Here is a 23,332-nt window from a genome sequence, read left to right on the forward strand (position 1 = left end):
TGTCAAATTTTCTGGAATGCTTTTCACATTTTTATAACTGGTCTCTTCTACTCTTAGGTCTCATTGCCATTGTTTTTTTTGTTTCTTGTTTTTATTATTGGAGTAAAATTGCTTTACAATGCTGTTAGTTTCTCCTGTACAACGAAGTGAATCAGCTGTATGTACACTTCATTTTTAATTTCATAATCAACACTATTGCTCTGTCACCTTTCACCTCTGACAGTTTTTCTTAGCATGTATCCCCTTAATCCCTGGCTTTTTTTTTTTTTTTTTTAAGGTTCAGACCCCTTATACTGCTTCATTGACTCTCTCTGTCTCTTTGGAAAATAGTTTCCTGGCTAGCTGTGCACTGTTTACAGTCTTAATTCTCAAGGCCAGTTGGATTCCATACCTATGGGATCTGGACAGCTCAAGCAGGCCCAGACTGGATCCCAAATGACTCCCAAAAGATTATACTTCTGGAATAGCTCTGAATGGGAGTGAGAGAGGTCTGGTTCCAACTTGGAGCAAGTTTTGTCTCAGACTCCCAAATACTGTCTTGATAGAAGCACTAACAAGCCCCAAAGTCAAGAAAAAGAGGCAATAACAAAGAACAGAGGGGGAAGAATTGAAGCAGAGACTAAAAAAAAAAGAAAGAAAGAAAGAAAAGATCAATGAAACTAAAAGCTGGCTTTTTGAAAAGATAAACAAAGGAGACAAACCTTTAGCTAGACTCTCAAGAGAAAAAAAAAAGAGTGAGGACATAAATATATAAATTCAGAGGCGCTAATAACACTGTTCTATAGTACATCCTCTAGAGGAGAGAACACTGTTCTATTTACATATTGGCCAATTTCCTTTTGCTTTATTAACAAGGATACATAAGAGTCGAAGAATTTCAATTCTAAGAAAACAAGACATGCTTTTTTAGAAATAGGGAAGCAGTGCCATCCAATTAGCACATTTCTTTCACCATAAGATTTTGAGAAAGATTTTAAAACTTGGGACAAAGATTTTCATTGTGTGCACCATCACTTTTTTTTTCTTTTAAAATATACAGAAGAGTCAAATCTAAAAGAAGTGGTACTTAATTTCTGTTGTTTACATCAGCTGCATGGGAGTTGTGATAGATTTTCAGGGTTCTCTTTGCCACTAACTTTTTTCTTCGTGTGAATACATTTCACAGCCTGTTGATTTCCTGGAAGTTGTTAGGTAAGCCCCGCAGCAAAGGCACAATAGGAAAGTTCTCTGGGAAACATGATAGTGAATTTCGTGTATTCCTTCCTTATCTTTGAGGCAAAAAAAATACTCACTTTAAAAAGTGAAAATGGATCAGTGTGTGCCGGGACTGTCAGCTGAAACATAAATTTGAGCTGGGAAACCAAAACATGAATAGCGGCAGCGGTGGTGAAGCCACTGATAAGGGACTCGGATAGATAAAGTACCACGAAGCCCAGCCGTAGAACCCCCATCAGCAACTGCAAAGAGAAGGCAGAGCCTTGTTAGTGTAGATTCACAATACACCTCGGCAGTCTGAAAGATCAACCACTGAAATGGTTCAAACTGTGGAGGTTCAGCCTCCACTCTTGAGTCTGGAAGAAAAAAGTGTCTCAACCTCCTGGAACACCTCCCTTTAAGGTACCTCCCTCTGCGTCCCTCATCCCTGCCCCTGCTCCAAATGTTACATGGTGTTCAAATAGCACATCATTTCAGTATACCTCCAAGAACTAGCATGTTTCTTTTCTTCCCTCTTTTGAAGGCAAGGTATTTTTAGGAGACTCACCCATAAACTTTTCATAGCAGAATTTTATCTAACATCAGTCCTCATAAATTTTTCAGTTTTTTGGTTGCTGTCACATGCATGGGCAAGCATCCATTCAGATTCCCTCAAACAAATTGGTCAACTTTTGTTGGAAAATACATAACTGTTTATGACATCAAAACTGCTTGATTTTAACTGAGGGCAAAACTGATTCATTCCCCCAAAGAATTAGGATTTTGCAATGATGTAAATGGATATAGAAAGGTGACCCGACTCTCCACTCCTGTCACCAGAATGCAACCTGAGCTGTGAGTTTGCAAAAGCACTAGAATCGGAGATGCACTCGGACCCCATCATTGAACTGACATACCACTATGTCTTGGTTTGAATTGACTTTTTTTTACCCTTTTGTCTTTAGGCAATACCTTGAGGAGTCTGACATTATCACTATCTAACATCTTGAGAACAGGTACATTTTTTACAAGCCAGTCATGGTGGTGGGGGTGTGGCTTGGGAGTAAGTCTTTAAGCCCCTCCCTAATCTTTGTGGACTATAGAATTCTCCAGTTAAGAATATTGGGGTACATAGCCATTCTCTTCTCCAGGGTATCTTCCCGACCCAGAGATTGAACCCAGTTATCCTACATTGCAGACAGATTCTTTACCATCTGGGGCTTTCCTGGTGGCTCAGATGGTAAGCTTCAGGGCTTCCCTGGTGGCTGGAATGATAAAGAATCTGCCTGCAATGTGGGAGACCCGGGTTCTATCTCTGGGTCAGGAAGATCCCCTGGAGAAGGAAATGGCAAGCCACTCCAGTATTCTTGCCTAGAGAATTCCATGGACAGAGTTCATGGGGTCACAAAGAGTTGGACATGACTGAGCAACTAACACTTTCACTTTCAATAAGAAATTGGGCTTCCCAGTTGACTCGGTGGTAAAGAACTTGCCTGCCAATGCAGAAGCCACCAGTTCTATCCCTGGGTTGGGAAGATCCCTTGGAGTAGGAAATGGCAACTCCCTCCAGTATTCTTGCTGGGATAGTCCCATGGAGGAGTCTGGCGGCCTATAGTCCATGGGGTGGCAAAGAGTCAGACACAAATGAAGTGACTGAGCACACACACAATGTGAAATGAGAAAAAATTTCCAAACTGCCAGTTTCTCTATTACTTGCATGCAGTTCTTTTTAGTAAGAACTGTGAGTGTATCAATTCCCAGGTATTTTATTGAATTCAGCATTTACTTGTCATCACATGTGCCTCCATGTTCTCATTCTTCCTACTCTCCAGACCCACGTTCATTCCTCTTTGCAAAGTAAATCTGTCCCTCCTCTTATGGTTGCCATGAGTGACTCTTCTTAAATTACTTCCAATGGGCCACTAAAGGAGGCACACAAACTAACAGGAAGAGTTGGGAGGGGTGGCAAGAAGAAGAAAAACCAGAAAGATGTGTACCAGTCAGGACACACAGATTGGGGAGGGTAGATTATGTGACAAAATGCTCACCTGGATGATTCCAGAAAGAATTGTAACGGTTGCAGCCACCATCACCTTCTGCTCATCTATTGATGAATCATTCGTTACGTTATTCGCGATTGTTGAATCAGCTGTATTGTCTGTTGGGGTTAATCTCACAACTATTGCTCCCACCATCATACTTAGAACTGGAAATGGACCTAATAAAGAGAGGGTGAATTGTAGTCATTATGCTTCCCCATTGCACAGTTGTCTTTCAACCAAAATGTAGCATGTAGAAAGACTACCATTTGGAGTTCTGGTCTCCTTCCCAAGTTCCAGTTCTAATTTGTAATTACAAGAAATTATGACTCCTCTTCTGGATGCTGTACAATATGGAATTGACACAATTCATGACTGGGGCTTCCCAGGTGGCACCAGTGGTGAAGAGACCTCCTGCCAGTGCAGGAGACATAAGTGACGTGGGTTTGATCCCTGGGTTGGGAAGATCCCCTGGAGGAGGGCATGGCAACCCACTCCAGTATTCCTGCCTGGAGAATCCCATGGACAGAGGAACCTGGCAGGCTACAGTCCATAGGTTTACAAAGAGTCAGACACAACTGAAGCAACTTAGCACACACACACAATGCATGGCTAATGTCATTCATAAAGAAAAAGCAATGAGCATTAATCAGCCCAGTAATTCACTTACCCACAGATATGTGTCTAGAAGTGCCCAAGAAAAAGTAGATGATGACTGGGAAAAAGGCTGCATATAGCCCATAGCCTGGGGGGATGGTGACTAGCAGAGCAAATGCTAAACCTGTAAATATACAAGCATCAGTGTTTTTATTTCATGCAAAGGGATCATAGAAGTTTTCATTAGGGTCTTCTAGTATTTAAGATTGCACCTTAAAACTTGTTTTATTAACTCAAATGTATCAAAGATGTAAATGTTAAGAGCTAAAGCTATAAAACTATTCCAGGAAAACTTAGGTATAAACCTTTGTGTCCTTGAATTAAGCAAGGGTTTCTTAGTGACACCTATAACATAAGTGGCCAAATTTAAAACACATAAACTGGACTCCATCAAAATGTAAAAATGGGTACTTCAAAGATACTATGAGAAAGGAAAATGACATTCCTCAGAAAGGGAGAAATTATCTGCAAATCATGTGTTGGATAAAGGTCTATTACCCAGAATGTGTAAGCAACCACTGCAACTCAAAAATAAAAGACGCATAACCTAATTTTAAAATATACAAAAGATTTAAATAGACATTTCTCCAAAGATAAACAAATGGCCAGTAAGCACATGAAAAGATGCTCAACATCATTAATCATTAGAAGAATGCAAATCAAAACCACAATGAGATACCATTTCATACTCAGTAGGATAGCTAACATAACAAAGGCAGACAGTGACAAGTGTTCACAAGGATGTGGGGGAATTTGAATCTTCACCATTGCTAGTGAATTATTATATGACACAGCAATTATACTCCTAGGTATATACCCAAGAGGATTAAAACATACGTTCACACAAAAACTTGTGTGCAAGTGTTCGTAATAGTATCAATGTTATTCATAAAAGCCACAGGGTGGAGACAACCCAATGTCCATCAACTCATGAATGGACAAACAAAATGTGGTTTATCTATAGAGCAGGATCTTATTCATCCATAAAAGTGCATGAAGGATTTGTACATCATGGGAGAAACTTGCAAACATTATGCTAAGTGAAAGAAATGAGACACAGAAGATTGATATGTTCTGTGATTCTGTTTGCATGAAACGTCCAAAATAGATAACTCCAGTGAGACAAAAAGTTGTTGTCAAGGGGCTGGGTGGAGGGAGGATGGAAAGTGATTTGCAAGAGATTTGGGGGGATGGATATGGTGAAAATGTCTCAGAATTATTTAGCCGTGATAGTTGCACAACCTTGTAAATATCCGAAACAAACAAACCCAATACTGAATCTACACATTAAAAGGATGAATTCTGTGATATATAAATTACATCTCAAAAAAAAAAAGTTACCTTGCAGTACAGCCACCAGCCCTGTGCTGATTCCAGAAACAATGTCACTGAGCAGCCATTCCTTTATGCGATATGCTGGCAACCAAGATGCTATGGGGAACAAAGAGAAGGCAATATTCTTGGCCTTTTGTGCAGAACAGCTGAAACAAGGAAAACCATAGGTCAGTTAATTAATATCCAATTTTAAGTTTAGTACCTACTGTAGATGGAAATTTGGTAAAGATGATATCATTTCACTAATCTTCCCACTAATATTCACCTCTTTACACATACTAGCTGCCCTTGACTACCACCAAAGGATTTTTTTTTTTTAAGAAAAATATTTCTTTTAGCCACAATAGAACTTATTTGTCATCCTCAGCTTGACTTGTACAACACTTGACAGAAAATTTTACTCTCTCCTCATCTATCAGTTTTCTGATATGGAAAGGTTGTGTCGAGAGCTGAGATGGTGTTCATTTCAGAGACTACCTCTCTAGCCCTGGAGCAGAAGGTTTGGAAATCAAAGATGAAAAAGCCTGACTCTGGAGACTGGGCTAGAAAGAACTTGGAAGCTTAAAAATTTCAGAGAAAGTGCTTCACTTACTCCTAATGCCAGTACTTCAGAAAATATCTTACCTGCACAATTTTTTGAGATGGTCCAGAGGTGTCTTATGATGTCTTTCTTTCTTCTTATGTTCTTCCCCAAAAGCATTTGCAGAATACACTGGCCTAGCCACAACGTACTGATTCCCGATGGGTTCGATCATTTTGCTTTCTCTGACGGTTGTAGTAAGTGGAAGACCTTTGAAATTATGTGGCAAACCCTTCTTGCCTTTAGCAGGTTAAAATGCCTGAAACCAAACAGAGCTTGCTTCTTAAATAACTCAGAGATAATGTGATGCAATTTACAGATGAGTGAGCTCTGAACTGAATGTTACCACCTTTTGAGATCAAAAGAGGCTGGATTAAGGGACCTAGACTGTGTTTTGTGACAGTGATATCTCTTTTTACTGCAATGAGCTGGACATAGATTCATTGGGTAAGTAAACAAGGGTTTTGATTGATTGATTTTTAAAAGATTGCCAAAGAACAATAGGAAGTGACTCAGTTTACTAACCAGTTGGTGCGTTTTTGATTTGTAAAGTGAGATCTCAAGAAAAGAATTTACTCAATTTTTTTTTTCAGTAAAGTTTCCAAAGTTATGGCATGTGGGTACTGGGACAAATAAGATTTAAAATCAAAGTCTATTCATTGCTGCTAACTCGAGCCAAGGCTATTTCATTTTATCCATCAGAATTTTTGTAATATCATTTAAAATGCTTTTAATCTGTGAAATTCAAGGCATAGTGCTCGTTTAAGTTATTTTCTTATCATTTCTGCCCCAAGTTCTGGCTTGACCTCTAGCATTTGAGTCCCTGTGAATTTTGTTATGACTGTGAGACCCGCTTCGCTATTCTTTCATTATGTGGACCATTTTAAAAATATTTATTGAACTTGTTACAGTATTCCTTCTGTTTTATGTTTTGAATTTGTTGGCTGCAAGGCATGTGAGCTCTTAGTTTCCTGACCAGGGATTAAACCCGCGCCCCAGCATTGGAAGTCGAAGTCTTAACCACTAGACCACTAAGTTCTTTTCAGTTCAGTCACTCAGTCGTGTGCGACTCTTTGCCACCCTGTGGACTGCAGCAAGGAAGTCCCATAAATAAATTTTCTCTCTCTTTTCTTTTTGGCTGCCCCACGAGGCATTTGGGATCTTTGCTCCCCAACGAGGGATTGAACCAACACCCCTTATGGGGGAAGCCCCAAGTCTTAACCACTGGGTTGCCAGGAATGTCCCCAGTCTAGCCAACCTTAGAATGAAGATGACTCAGGTACTGTGCATTCTATTTATGGCAGATGCTGCCATAGATTTTTTTAAAAAGCCACCATTTTGTTGCTTTACTCATATTTTCACCAGCTTGTTGACGGAAACACATTAGTTCTTTTCCTTAGTCGTGTTTTTTTTTTCTCCTTCCTTTTGCTGTTGTATGTTTTCTCTCTGCTACGTCACAGTCTAATCTTTTTTTGCCAGGGACAAGGATGGCAGATATGATTACATCTCCATCTCCATGAAGCTTCCTTCCCTAAGGAGGACCATGCCTGGCTCTTTCATAGGTCAAAGGCTCAGACTACAAAGGGAGTGCTTGAGGGCAAGAGTCAGGGTTGCTTAAGGAATCCTTACAGAATTTAGGGTGAGAGAGCTTGAGGGCCACAATTCCGATCTTGTGGTTCTTGCCTAGGCGGCCGTCACTGCTCCCGAAAGCAGCTGTCTCATAGTCCACGTGTAACCAACCATCCGAGCCACTGAATCATTCCCCCTGTGCTGCCTCTGCTGAAAAAAGCTCCTGACACTCATAAATTAATGTCATTCCTCAGTCCATCATTTCTGGGATTCTTGAGAATGACCTAATTTAGTTAGGAATTCAAAAGTGATTTTTCTTAATTTAAAAACAAAACAACCTGAACATGTTGCCTTTACCTCAGAAATTCCTGGAAAACTTTTTTTATTGGTGCCTAGAGTCACAATTCCAGTTTCAAATATGACACCCATATTAATGTACAACATTTTCATGTTCTGTTTTATCTTCATGCCTCAGATTTTTCTCTGGGTTCGTTAAGGTGTCAGTGGTTTGGGGGGATTGAAATTCATTCTCAGGCACTTTTCCTCCTAATGATTTTTGAACTTTAAGTCTCATTTGTATACATTTCCACTCTTACTTCCTTCCCTATAATGTGTTCTTTTTAATTTTTTTGGCTTTTATTTCATACCGATTACATACACAGACACACATACACATATGTACATATATCTACCTTCTTTGGTCCTGTGACTTAGGCATAAAAGTTTGTCTTTCTCAGCAATCCCCACCACCAATCCCCAACCCCAAGCACAAATTTAGTCCTGGGGTTACTTTATAGAGTCCAGTTTTTTCCAGTTTAACTATTTGATTTATTAATAACACTGGTGTTTATAGGAATTCCCCTCCACCCCACCTAAACTCCACCCATCCACAATGGGCTGCGCAAAATTAAGTGTCACCGTTGGGCTTCCAGCTACCTGGGCACCTCCATTCTGCCTGCCCCGCTCCTCTGAAAAGTGTCCATAGCCCTAACCTTTGCATATCTCAGCATTTATACATTTATCCATTCAGTGTTTTATCCTTTCAGCGTCTGCCCTTCCTGTGGGAAACTAATTTGAACCAAGATGCGAATAAGTCATGCTAGTATTTTTCTTTAATTGGTGGTCATTTGAATCCAGGAGGCAAGCAGGTGTGCTGAATATTTCCTGGCCTCTCCCCAGTCACGGTAGATACCTCCACCACCCTTGCACAAAGTTGACTGTCATTGACTCCACCCCTGAGCCAGATCTCAAAATACCGCTGTGCCAGTCAGCGGAAAACCAGAGGTAAGCCAGCCTTATTTCATGAATTGGTCTTTGGACAATGGGAAATACAGCCATGTCTTGATAGCTACACCTGGGGGAGAGGTGGGAGAACAAGCAGAATAATGGGTCCAGTGAACACTTTCAGAGGGACCCCAGTCCACAGCCAAAGAAGAACCAGTGCGCCAGAACTAACGAGCCTGCAATCTGAAGCGTCTGCAACTACTGATCCTAAGCCACAGCTACTAAAGACTGCACGTCCCAGAGCCTGTGCTGCGCAACTAAAGAAGTCACTGCAATGAGAGGCCCTTGCACCCCAACTAGAGAGTAGCTCCCCATTTACCTCAACTAGAGAGAGCCTACACGCAGCAGTGAGGACCTAGCACAAACAAAAATAATAAATATTATTAAAAAAAAAAAAAAGGCAATGGGACTGGAATGAGGATCCTGAGGGTGTGGGGCAGTATCTCTAAAGAGTCCCAAAGCAAATGGCTATAGAAAAATATTTTGGATGTATTTTCTGCTAAAATAATATGGATGATGCACACAACTGTAGTTCAGTGGGCAAGAATGTAAGAGCATCCTGTATTGCTTAGTCAAGAAGTTCGCTTATGTTACTGCTTTACAGTGGTCTTATAACACCTTCTAGGAACTGAGTTCAGGCACTAAACATTATTATTATTGACAGCTCTTTTTATTGGCAATCATTATTATCAGTCTTATTGCTGAGAAACTAAGTCAAGCCTAATTCAGTCAGGAGGTGCAGCAGAAAGGAGTGAGAATTTGGCAGCTAAGTAGACCTGCCTTCACATCATTACTTGGCCATAGTTTGAGTTCCTCTGGGCAAACACTTCAATCCTTAGTTTTTCTCATGGTGAAAGGGGATGTCATTACCTTCCTTGTAGGGGCATTGTAAGGGCTTCCCAGACAGCTCAGTGGTAAAGAATCAGCCTGCCAAGGTGGGAGATGCAGATTTGATCCCTGGGTGGGGAAGATTCCCTGGAGAAGGAAATGGCAACCCATTCCAGTATTCTTGCCTGGGAAATGCCATGGACAGAGGAGCGTGGTGGGCTACAATCCATGGGGTTGCCAAAGAGTCAGACAGTACCTAGCGACTAAACAACAACAACAAAGGGGCATTGTAAAGACTGAAATTAAGGTATTTAAGGAGAGCCTTCTTAGCTTTAATTGGTAATAGTTTCAGGACTGAGTTTAATATTGACCAGTAGACTCTACATGACACAGTCAGCAGGAACCTGTCTGAAAACATTAGTGCTACCATCTTTTCTATGACTTCATATTTATTCTGAACTTCTCCAGAATTGGCAGCTTTCCATTCTCATCCATTTATTTCAACGTAATGTTAAAGTGTCTACCTATCTAAGCTTCCTAGCATGGTATACAAGGCCCTGTATATTTTGGCTCTGGCCTATCTCACAAACTTCTTCACTCCTCCTTCATAATTACAGCAGTTTCTTAACAAACAAATGATATTTAACATCACTTCCCCCCCCCATTCCTTTCCATTTCCTTTACCTGTGTTTTTCTCCTCCAACACCTGGTAAATTCCAATTCATCCTTTACAATATTTGGCTGTCAATGACCAATGATTTGTTCCTTCAACAAGCATTTATTATTCTATTGTTTGTTAGGAAAACTTCCTAACATAACTGTATAAGATAAGATGATGCTATAAAGCCTTCATGGAATCCTCTAAAAAGAGTTAATCATTTCCTTCTGTACACATCTGGTATGCTTTTCTCTTCCATGGTATACTCTATTGTCATTTTTTTTTTCCAGTGGGTTTTGTCATACACTGATATGTATCAGCCATAGAGTTACACGTATTCCCCATCCCGATCCCCCCTCCCACCTCCCTCTCCACCCGATTCCTCTGGGTCTTCCCAGCCCACCAGGCCCGAGCACTTGACTCATGCATCCCACCTGGGCTGGTAGTCTGTTTCACCATAGATAATATACATGCTGTTCTTTTGAAACATCCCACCCTCACCTTCTCCCACAGAGTTCAAAAGTCTGTTCTGTACTTCTGCGTCTCTTCTTCTGCCCTGCATATAGGGCCATCGTTACCATCTTTCTAAATTCCGTATATATGTGTTAGTATACTGTAATGTTCTTTATCTTTCTGGCTTACTTCACTCTGTATAATGGGCTCCAGTTTCATCCATCTCATTAGAACTGATTCAAATGAATTCTTTTTAACGGCTGAGTAATATTCCATGGTGTATATATACCACAGCTTCCTTATCCAGTCATCTGTTGATGGGCATCTAGGTTGCTTCCATGTCCTGGCTATTATAAACAGTGCTGCGATGAACATTGGGGTGCACGTGTCTCTTTCGGATCTGGTTTCCTCGGTGTGTATGCCAGAAGTGGTATTGCTGGGTCATATGGCAGTTCTATTTCCAGTTTTTTCAGAAATCTCCACACTGTTTTCCATAGTGGCTGTACTAGTTTGCATTCCCACCAACAGTGTAAGAGGGTTCCCTTTTCTCCACACCCTCTCCAGCATTTATTGCTTGTAGACTTTTGGATAGCAGCCATCCTGACTGGCGTGTAATGGTACCTCATTGTGGTTTTCATTTGCATTTCTCTGATAATGAGTGATGTGGAGCATCTTTTCATGTGTTTGTTAGCCATCTGTATGTCTTCTTTGGAGAAATGTCTGTTTAGTTCTTTGGCCCATTTTTTGATTGGGTCATTTATTTTTCTGGAATTGAGCTTCAGGAGTTGCTTGTATATTTTTGAGATTAATCCTTTGTCTGTTTCCTCATTTGCTATTATTTTCTCCCAATCTGAGGGCTGTCTTTTCACCTTACTTATAGTTTCCTTTGTTGTGCAAAAGCTTTTAATTTTCATTAGGTCCCATTTGTTTATTTTTGCTTTTATTTCCAATATTCTGGGAGGTGGGTCATAGAGGATCTTGCTGTGATTTATGTTGGAGAGTGTTTTGCCTACGTTCTCCTCTAGGAGTTTTATAGTTTCTGGTCTTACATTTAGATCTTTAATCCATTTTGAGTTTATTTTTGTGTATGGTGTTAGAAAGTGTTCTAGTTTCATTCTTTTACAAGCAGTTGACCAGTATTCCCAGCACCACTTGTTAAAGAGGTTGTCTTTTTTCCATTGTATATCCTTGCCACCTTTGTCAAAGATAAGGTGTCCATAGGTTCGTGGATTTATCTCTGGGCTTTCTATTCTGTTCCATTGATCTATATTTCTGTCTTTGTGCCAGTACCATACTGTCTTGATGACTGTGGCTTTGTAGTAGAGTCTGAAGTCAGGCAGGTTGATTCCTCCAGTTCCATTCTTCTTTCTCAAGATTACTTTGGCTATTCGAGGTTTTTTGTATTTCCATACAAATTGTGAAATTATTTGTTCTAGTTCTGTGAAAAATACCGTTGGTAGCTTGATAGGGATTGCATTGAATCTATAGATTGCTTTGGGTAGAATAGCCATTTTGACAATACTGATTCTTCCAATCCATGAACACGGTATGTTTCTCCATCTGTTTGTGTCCTCTTTGATTTCTTTCATCAGTGTTTTACAGTTTTCTATGTATAGGTCTTTTGTTTCTTTAGGTAGATTGTATTGTCATTATTTGTAAGTTTCTCTTGCCAGTAAGACTCAGTTCCTCAAGGACAAAGCCCAAACTTAATCATATCTTTCCCTTTTGCAGAGTACCTGTAAAGTAGTCATTACTCAGGAAGATTTTTTGAGATAAATTGAACTATAAACAAAAGATATAGAAATGATGTAGCTCTAAATTCCAAAGTTTACTTGCATAGAAGGAGTGCCCAATATGAGTGATACAGATAACAAATTGTAAGAAGAAGGGATGTGAGTGTGCATTGGCATTGAGAAAGATTTCATCTAGGAATTGTGTTAGAGCTTAAAGAACAGATAAGTTTAAAAGAGATAAGAAAACAATGGGGTATTAAGACATCATGTTCAAAGACCAGTGAGACAAATACCGAAATAGAGGTTTTTGTTGGCCAAAAGGATGAACTACTAGGAAAAATGTTAAGTGTTAAGTTGTTAAGAAGGCATCTCAGACCCATGAAGCTGACAAAATGAAAGAGAATCCCTTGACTTTCTCTAAGGCTTTGCATTTTTCTAAGTACTTTCACTTTTCTCCCTTGAGCAGAGAAGGTAGAAATTATTATCGTTAACTTACAGATCAAGAAATTGAGATCAGAGAAGATAGAAGACTTCCCCAGTTTCACAGCTAAGCAAGTGACAGGGCTCGGACAAGAAGCCAGGTCTTATACTCTTCTCTGCCTTTGATGTAGGAGCGCCCATGAGCCCTGAATCACTGAGAGACAAGAGGACAGAGTTCCAGATGAGACACATACAGTGCTCTTGTCCTTGTCCAGAAGAGCCCGTCTGCCACGATCCCGCTCTCAATATCACATACACAAAATGTGAGCCTGAGTAACCTGGAGTTCAATCTCATTGAAGTGAACCTGATTATTCTCCCCTTCACTCCCCAATAAAGTGAAACAGAGGTTGGAGGGAGGCTCTTTTCTTCTTTTTTGGAGAACCAAGGACCTCCGTCATGGAGAGAAGCTGAACCAGGTTATTACTCATTTATTCAGGAATTTAAAAACATCCTTTCTGATTTTGTGAATTTTGTTCCTTAGTCAAATATAAGCTGTTTAGTAGACACTGAGACATTTGTTCATTTATTTATATACTTACTCATTCATTTATCAAGATGGAGGAGGCAAGATATGTGTTAACTCACTGTAAAACTAACCCACTCTAAAACTACTTTTGTCTGAAATAGAATAGTTGCTTCCTCATTTCTCAGTAAAAATGATCTTTATGTGGCCAACTTTCATTACACTGTTTTTCTGAATGACAAATTTTCTTTGGAAAAGAAAATTATTTAATCCAGAAATTTAATAAGTTGTTTCTCAAGCTCACATTTAGGAGAATATTGTGTAATCTTCTGACATTTTAAAGAATGAAGTGAATTTTTTGTTAGGACTGGTTATCCATAGGAAAAATACTGCTGCACAGCATAGCATTAATCGTGGCATATGACACTACGCTGCTTTCCAGTGGCAATTTTTTTCTCTCTCTCTTCCTTTTTGCTATCTGTCCTACTTGTTTCTATTCCCTTTTTGCACCACCCCCCAACTCCCATTGGAGAAGGAAATGGCAACCCACTCCAGTATTCTTGCCCAGAGGATCCTGTGGACAGAGGAGCCTGGTGGGCTGCTGTCCGTAGGGTCGCATAGAGTTAGACATGACTGAAGTGACTTAGCATGCATGCATGCATTGGAGAAGGAAATGGCAACCCACTCCAGTATTCTTGCCTGGATAATCCTAGGGACGGGGGAGCCTGGTGGGCTGCCGTCTAGGGGGTCGCACAGAGTCAGACACTACTGAAGCAACTTAGCAGCAGCAGCAGCTCAACTCCCATTTTCCCTTCTTGGGGTTTCTGGGGAGTTTGGCGCTTAAAACCCTCACTTCTGGACCAAAAGACTTCTCTGAACACCTTCTAATAGATCATCCTATCTCCTGGAAAAACCTTTCCTAAAAACCTGCTTTATTTGCTAAACTGCAGAACAGATGGTCTACTAATAAAATCAGGTTAGGGTGTAGAACAAAAGGAATATGGGAATAATGAATACAAAAACCCTGCTATCATCGAAAGGGCTGTTTTAAGTCCTAAAAATGCATACAAGTGTTTACTCAAATGTCATATCAAAATCTACTCAAATATTTACATCACATTGCTATGGCTCCAGACTAACATTTTAAGCCTATTGTTAGGTATAATTTTTTTTTTTTAAGTTCTACCAGTTTACTGCTACCAACCCATCTACCTCCACCCTCCTCATACATGCATACTCAGTCATGTAACCCCATGGACTGCAACCCGCCAGGCTCCTCTGTCCATGTAATTTTTCAAGCAAGAACACTGGAGTGGGTTGCCACTTCCTTATCCATAAGCCTATTGTTAGGTATGATTTTAAATATTCCTGATCATGAAACAAACTCAAGAATGCCACCCTAACTTTTGAATATGTTTCAGTCAGAATATAAACCATTTGCAAGAAATAGAAAACCAATTTGAGTAAAATAATCATAAATGTATTTCCTACCTGATACATAGTCATTGAGGCCCTTCAGCGATGGTGGAATATAGCCCAGTTCTAAGAGGCAGTGTCCATCCACTTAGTTTTATAGGTTCTGCATGCATCCATATGTATATTGATGACTATATATAGGTTATGTAAGGCAGTGGGGAAATCACCTTTCTGAGAGCTTTAATAATTAACTTTCATTAACTTTTACAACAATGGAAAGACTCCAATGTAGTCTTGACCTTTGAGACTCTGATCAGCAGATGGGATGATTACAACAGCTTCCTCAAGTTCCCTGTGAGATTATACCTCTCATTGCACTTGTATGTGTGTGTGTGCATTTCATTGGTTTGCAGAGATTTGCACAGCAGATGTGTATGTAGAAGTAAAAAAAAAGAAGAAAAATCTCAGTGAGGGTTATCTTCCTGACACTTTTCCTAGCAGTTTGGATGGGAGTTCAGAGGTATTACTGCTTGGCTGGGTCACTCCATGGAATGTTCATGAGCTGCAAGAGAGTGGTGTACAGGCTAACTTGTGGTATGATAAAGGTCCTTGTTAGGAAACTCTCCTAACTCCAGGCAGCAGGCCTCTGTTTTGTCTCTAACATATGTCCGGCCCATTGCTCCTACTAAGAGCAGCAAACCCTATGTTGCTGAACCCAGTGGGTATTTTGAATCCTCATCTTACTCAACCTCTTAGCTTTTGATTGTACTGACTACTCTTCCAAGGAATTCTCTCTTTTTAAAATGTTAATTCTTTTCATCATACCTGTCTCTATTTTTCAGCTGATGTGTCTTTGTCAACTCCACCTTTATCCAGCTCCTTGCTTGTCATTCCCTTCTGTCCTGGACTCCCTTTTCTTCTTATTACCAGTTGGAGGCCTTGGACTCTGGAATCAATAGAAACGGATAAGAGGCAAGGTGAGAAATTCAGGCAAGCTTTATTGGGATTCGTGCTGCTGCACGAAGGAGTGAGAACAAATAACGGGTTCCTTTGCTTGCTCCCTGAGGAGGGTGGGCTGGTTCCTTAAGTGGGGTGAAGGTAAGGGTGAGTTGATGCATCCGGGTCAGACCAGAGGGCTGGCTTAGGTGGTCTGCCCACCCCGTTGGTGGTGCTATTGCAGGGATCATGCATAGTAGTACCCTGCTTTTATTCCCAGCACCTTGGAATTGGCAGTTGGTTTGTGGCCTTTCTCTGTATCTTATTGTTCATAATTTGCCCCAACTGTGCATGCGTGTACTTATTTTTAGTTCCTTATAGTTTCTTTGTATTCTGCCACTTGAGGAGGCATTTGTTCAGGTGCAAGTGCAAGCTCTCTGTAGAGAGTTCCAGGTCCTCCTGCCACCCACATGTCATTCTCTCTACTCTAAGTAAGAGTCCCTCAGCTCTGAGGGACTTTCATGTTTCTAACTTCAGCCCTCCAGATCCACATATTTAAACCGTGTACCCAGTATCTCTCTTTGGAAGTCCCACAGGCATCTCACACTTGACATATGTGGATCTGAACTCTTGATCTTTCCTCCCAAATCTGCTTCATCTCTAATCTTCCCCACTCTAGTAAAGAACACCCCCTCTACTCATGTCAGAAATCCAAGAGTCATATTGCTACTTTCTCATGCAAACCCTCGCCTAACCCCTAGCCAATGCATCATCACCAAGTCCTGCTGAACCTCCAAAATATATTACAAATTTTCATCTCACTCTTGCCTCCTAGCCTAAATCACCACCATCTCTCACAATAGACTCGTGCTGTACTTCTCTCTTCCTCTCTTAGCCCTTCCAGTCTTCTCCCTACCCAATAGTTGGAATGATTTTTTTCATGCTAGGTCTCGTCAGAGAGTTAATGGTGGTACTTAGGATAAAAAGCCTCCAAAGTCTTGCATGATAACTCTTGCCCAACTCCACAACCCTATTTAGCTCTGCTCTGCCTATTGTTTTCTTTCCTCCATCCGCAGTGACACCTTCAGTGCCCTGAATTCGCCTGCCCCTTTCAGACATGGTTTCCTCTGCTTCAGTGTTCTTTTCCTTCCACTTCTGACTGGCTGTTTCCTTTCTGTCTGACTGTTAACTAGCTTCAACATCACTTCCTCAAAGAGAACTTCTAAAATCCCAAATCCAAGTGAACTCTTTTCATGATATTCTCTCATAGTGTCTTGTACTTTCATAATGTGGGGCTTCTATGGTGGCTCAGCGGTAAAGAATCCATCTGCAAGTGCCTGCCAATGCAGGAGACACAGGTTTGATCTCTGGGTCAGGAAGATCCCCTGGAGAAGGAAATGGCAACCCACTCCATTAGTCTTGCCTGGGAAATTCCATGGACAAAGGAGCCTGGTGGGCTACGATCCATGGGGTCGAAAAAGAGTCAGATGTTACTTAGTGACTAACCAACTTTCCTAATGTAGCATCATAATTAAAAAATAAGCAATTTTTTTTTTTTTTGTGAATGCTTGTTTAGTGTTTGGCTCCCTCATTAGAGTAAAAGCTCCATACAGGCAGGGATCTTGACTATCTCATTCACGACTCTATCCCCAATACCTAGAATGAATCTACCACAGAACTGGTTGAATGACGGTTCAATGAATGAATTATATGTGGTACAATTTTGGAATTCCAGAAGAATTTGAACAAATCATTAATGCTTACTCTAAATTAATCTAACCTGTATTTTAACTTTGGTTCAAACATGCACTAACTGTGCAACTGAATTAGTTGTGGCATTATTTAAAACACAAAATACTGCTTTTTGTTTTAAAAAATATACAGAGTATAAACTACTATGTATAAAATAAATAAGTTCTAATATATTATACAATATGTCTATTGTACAATACAGAGAATATAGCCAATTTTATAACAATAAATGGAATACAGCCTTTAAAAAACTGAATTACTAAGTTGTACACCTGAAATTTATTTAATGTTGTACATCAATTACACTTCAATAAAAAATGTACAGTGTTTATTCAGAACTATTGTGCATTGATCAAATTATGTTTTAGGTTTGGTTGCTGAAAGAACTGGAAAACATCGCATGTAAAGATAAAAATCTCAGAGCCACTGATCTAGTTTAAAATTATTTATTTCAGAACAAATAAGAGTTGTATAAGGTTTTTGGATACAAGCTCAACAAAGACAACTTAAAAGAATTCCTTTACTTAACCATAAAAAGGAATGAATTTGAGTCAATTCTAATGAAGAGGATGAAACTAGAGCCTCTTATTTAGAGTGAAAGCAGAAAGAGTAAAACAAATATTGTTTATTAACACATATATATGGAATCTAGAAAAATGGATGAACTTATTTGCAGAGCAGGAATAGAGACTCAGACATAGAGAACAGACTTATGGACACAATTGGGGCAAGAGAGGGTGGGATGAATTGAGAGAGTAGCACTGAAATTTATACATTACTGTGTGTAAAATAGATGCCTAATAGGAAATTGCCGTATAGCACAAGGAACTCAGCCTGGTGCTGTGACAACCTGGAGGGGTGACATAGGGTGGGAGGTGGGAGGGAGGTTCAAGACGGAGCGGACATGGGTATTGCTATGGCTGATTCATGTTGACGAATGGCGGAAACCAACACAATACTGTAAAGCAATTATCTTCCATTTAAAAATAAATAAATTTTTTAAAAAAGAATTTAAGAGAAGAGCATTCCTGTATACCAACAATAACCAAATTAAAAAAATATGAGAGAAAGATACTGTTGGTCATAGAAATAAAAGATATGAAAGATAAGTAGGAATAAATTTTAATCTGAAGACATATCAGAACCTTATGGACAAAAATCATTAACAACCTTATGGACAAAACATCATTAACACACAAAAAGGAAATCTGAGAAAAATATGAAGCCATACATCATGGATGTAAGGACCTAGTATCACAAAGATTTTTTTCCCATATTAATTATATTAAATGCTATTGCAATGAAAATCTAAAGGTTTTTTTAATAGGAAATCTTCATCATAAGACTTATATAAAAGTACAAAGAAGCAAGAAAGTCAAGACAATTTTGAAGAAGAAAAAGCAGAGGCTTATCAGGCAGATGTAGAGTCCTATTACAAAGCTTTAGTAAATATGACAATGCCCTATTGTGCTAGGGGAGACCAATACACCAGTGGAACAGAAGGCCCAGAAACATATTGAAATTTGATATACAATTGATGTATTTCAGTCACGAAAAGATTATTATTATTAAATAATGTTCAATAATTGGTCCTAAGACAACTGGTGATCCACATGGAACAAATCAAACTTGGATCAAATTTCACACACAAAATTCTTCAAGTTGACTAAAGATCTCAATGTAAAAAGCAAGTTTTGATAACCTTTATAAGAAAAAAGAATACCATTATAATCTTGGGCTAGCAGTATTTCTTAAACAAGTCATAAAAATGTGCTCATCATAAAGAAAAAGATTGATAAATCCTACTTCACTACAATTAAAACACAAAAGACACTATAACAATAGTGAAGACAAGCTCCAAAATGGACAATTAAAAAGGATGAATGTCCAGCATATATAAAGAACTCCTACAAGCCAATAAGACAAAAAGCAAAAGCCCAGTGTGCTTAGTCGTGTCCAACTCTGCAACCCCATGGACTGTAGCCCACCAGGCTCCTCTCCACGGAATTTTCCAGGCAAGAATATTGGGATGGGTTGCCATTTCCTTCTCCAGGGAATCCTCCCAACCCAGAGATGGAACCTGTGTCTCCTGTGTCTCTTGCATTGACAGGTGGATTCTTTTATCACAGAGCCACCTGGGAAGCCCAAAAACCCAGTACAGTCAACTTACAGAAAATTTGAAGTGCCAATTAACATATGAAAAGATATTCCATTTCACTAGCAATCAGGAAAAAGTAAATTAAAAGTACAGTGATATCCATTTTATATCTGTTATCAGTAGGGGTGGAGCTAGATTTGGCAGAATCTGAAGCTTATGCAATTTATGAGGTTCATTTTAAGAAAAAGAATATAAAATCACAAATATAAAATTAATTATGCACCTCTTAAAGGAGTCTAAGCAAAAGGGAGGTCCTTAAGCTTCATTTGCTGCATGGTAGATCTGAGCTGAGCACTGTAGAATTAATGCTTTAGCACTGTGGTGTTGGAGAAGACTCTTGAGAGTCCCTTGGACTGCAATGAGATCCAACAATCTATCCTAAAGGGGATCAGTCCTGGGTGTTCATTGGAAGGACTGATGTTGAAGATGAAACTCCAATACTTTGGCCACCTGTTGCAAAGAGCTGACTCATTTGAAAAGACCCTGATGCTGGGAAAGATTGAGGGCAGGAGGAGAGGGGGAAGACAGAAGATGAGATGGCTGGATGGCATCACCAACTCAATGGACATGAGTTTGGGTGGACCCCGGGGGTTGGTGATGGACAGGGAGGCCTGACTTGCTGCAGTTCATGGAGTTGCAAGGAGTTGGACACGACTGAGCAACTGAACTGAACTGAACTGATGTTAGGAAAGATTGAAGGCAGGAGGAGAAGGGGACAACAGAAGATGAGCTGGTTGGGTGGCATCACTGACTCGATAGACCTGAGTTTGAGCAAGCTCTGGGAGTTGGTGATGGACAGGGAAGGTGGGCGTGTTGCAGTCCATGGGGTTGCAAAGAGTCAGACACGACTAAGTGACTGAACTGAACTGAGATCTCTTACCTGACATGCCTGAAAATGCCAAAGGTTACAGAGAATGTGGAGCAATAGGAACTCTTGTACTACTGGTGTGAATGTAAATTGGGGCATCACTTCAGAGGGACTCTTGGCACTGTCTTATCAAGTTAAAGACACAATTTCTAAGACTTGGCAATTCTACTCTTTAGGTATATATCTTTATGAAACATGTGTTCAAAGATGTTCATAGCAGCAAAAGTCTATTGACAAGACAATGAATAAAAAATTATTCTTTGTTCATACAGTGGAATTCTCCATAATAAAAATTAATGTATCAGATCTACACATGATGACACAAACTTATCTGACAAGCACAAATCAAGTGGGAAAAAGTATGAAAGAATAAATACAATATGATTCTGTTCATATAAAGTTTAAAGACACACAGAATGTCTTTATGATTCACAGATACGTGGCAAATATATTAAAAAAAGCAATAGAATGATAAATAAGAAATTAAGGATAGTGGTTAACTCTGTGGTAAGAGGAAGGAAATTCACAGTGGGGGCAGAGAGGACTATGAAGAGGGCTTCAACTGAATCTGTAATACTTTTTATTGCCGATTTCTTTCTTTTAAAATATGCATTAGTTTTCTAGTGCCACCTTAACAAAGTACCACAAACTAGGTGGATTAAAACAACAGAAATTCATTCTCCTACAGTTTGGAGGCCAAAAGTCTGAAATTAAGGTGTTGCAGGGTTATGTTCCCTATGAAACCCTAGATAGAACTCCCCCTAGCCTCTTCCAGCTTCTGGTGACCTCAGTCCTTGGCACTCCTTGTCTTGAAGCTGCTTCACTCAAATCTCTCCCTCTGTCAACACTTGGTGTTTTGTGTGTCTCTGTCTTCTCTTTTTATTTTTAATTTCTTTCTTTGTTTTTTTAATTTTTACATTCTGGCCATGTCATGTAGGGTCCTAGTTCCCTGACTAGGGATCAAATTCATGCCCCTTGCATTGGAAGTGCAAATTCTTAGCCATTGGACCACCAGAAAAGTCCCTTCTCCTCTTTTTATTAGGATGATATTCACTTTGGATTAAGGGTCCGTCCTATTTTCTATGACTTCATCTTAACTAATTACATCTGCAATTATCCTATTTTCAAATATGGCCATTCTGAAGTTCTGGGAGCCAGGACCTGAACATATCTTTTCAGGTGATACAATTCAGTCTATCACAAGATATAATTTACATGCAGTTAAACATACAGATCTAAAATGTGTATTTTGCTGAGTTTTGACAAATGCATATACCCATTTGTATTAGTTTTCTAGTGATCCTGTAACAAGTTACCTCAAACTTAATGGCTTAAACAACTCAAACTTATCTTATACTTCTATAGGTCAGAAGTGTGAGAGTTCACTGAGCTAGAATCAAGGTGTTGACTGGTCTGTGTTCCTTTCTGGGTGTTCTAGAGGAGAATCTATCTTCTTACCTATTCCAGCTTCTAGAGACCACCCACATTCCTTGTCTCATAACTCTACTTCATCTTCAAAGCCAGCAATGTTACAGCTCTCTGCTCTTTCTTCTATTGTCAATCCCAACCAACCCCTAGAGGCAAACACTGTTCTGATTTCTATCATCTTCAATTAGACTGGCCTGTTCTAGAACTTTATTTAAGTGGCACTTATAGTATCTTTGCTTTTGTGTATAGCTTCTGTCTCATTGCATAATATTTTTGAGGTTCATCTATGTTGTACATGCATCAGTTGCTCATTCTTTTTTCTTGTTGAATAATATTCCACTATTTGAATATATCAGAATTTGTTTATACATTCTGTTTTTTGATAAACATTTGCATTTTTTTTCCAGGTTTGGGGCAATCATAAACTTTCTTGTACAAATCTTTTTTGGATGCATGTTTTAATTTCTATTGGGTAAAAATCTAGGTGAATTGCTGAGTCAGGGGTAGAAATATATTTAGCTTTATAGGAAACTGCCAAATTGTTTTCCCAAACTGGTTTCACCAACTTAAACTCCCATTATTAATGTATAAGAATTCCAGTGACTCCTCATCTTTGTCAACATTTGGTATAATTGATCTTTTCACTGTTAGCCATTAGGTGGGTTATATCTTGAAAAAAAAGAAGAAAAAGTTTCCCCCTCAAACAACAAAATTAGGAATATTTCTCAAAAAGTTTGTCCAAGTTTCATTACGTAAATCTTTAATAGTATATATTAGCAAACTATTTTTATAGCCATTGTATGATTGTAACATAGAGGCAGTCTTTAAAAAATAAATAACAGTTGAGGTTTAACATAACAAATGTATTGATATACATATATCTTAGGAAACGAATCTTTTTCTCTCCTGTCAAATTTTATTCTCTTAATTGAGCTGATGCCTTGATTTAAATACTTCTGGTATTTCAACATTCTCCCATTCCTGAAGATAGGCTGTGTTTTATTTGTTTGTCTTTCTATCTCTAGTACCTAGCACAGTGCTCAGTTAAAGCTGTTGAGTGTATAAACAAGTAAATAAACATGCTGATGTAAAGTTTAAACATGAAAGACTAGAGTTATTATATTATATTATCATAACCATGCAGTTATAATTATAATAATCATGACTATTATACTTGATTATATGAATTTATAATAATTATTAATTATATAATTATAATATTATATAATAATTATTAATACTTATCTCTGTTTTAATAGAAAGCCAGTTTCAAATTTGTGCTTAAATCTTAGTTTGACCTTAGCTACAAATTTGGATTGAGATAAAATGTTTTTTTATTCTATTTCTCATTTAAAGTCAAAATAAATTGCTTAAGAAGAGAATCGAGTGCTTAGTTGCTTCAGTCATGTCCAACTCTTTGCGACCCCATGGACTGGAGCCCACCAGACTCCTCTGTCCATGGGCTTCTCCAGGCAAGAATATTGGAGTGGGTTGCCATTC

At 39.1% G+C, this 23,332-nt stretch overlaps 1 protein-coding gene across 2 annotated transcripts in view; it reads right to left on the reverse strand.

The window, feature by feature from the left end:
• Window positions 1-5,980, reverse strand: part of SLC26A3 (solute carrier family 26 member 3) — a 29,168-nt gene extending 23,188 nt beyond the window's left edge. For both annotated transcript variants that reach the window (XM_065938715.1, XM_065938714.1), the window contains exons 1-5: window positions 5,850-5,980; window positions 5,232-5,371; window positions 3,904-4,014; window positions 3,243-3,412; window positions 1,293-1,457 (exon numbers count right to left, since the gene is read on the reverse strand). In XM_065938715.1, the coding sequence (XP_065794787.1) occupies window positions 1,293-1,457; window positions 3,243-3,412; window positions 3,904-4,014; window positions 5,232-5,371; window positions 5,850-5,980 (717 nt within the window). The remainder of the gene's footprint in view (window positions 1-1,292; window positions 1,458-3,242; window positions 3,413-3,903; window positions 4,015-5,231; window positions 5,372-5,849) is intronic.
• Window positions 5,981-23,332: the final 17,352 nt, after the last annotated feature.

This window comes from Muntiacus reevesi, chromosome 6 (genome assembly GCF_963930625.1).
Source record: "Muntiacus reevesi chromosome 6, mMunRee1.1, whole genome shotgun sequence".
Taxonomy (NCBI): Eukaryota; Metazoa; Chordata; class Mammalia; order Artiodactyla; family Cervidae; genus Muntiacus; species Muntiacus reevesi.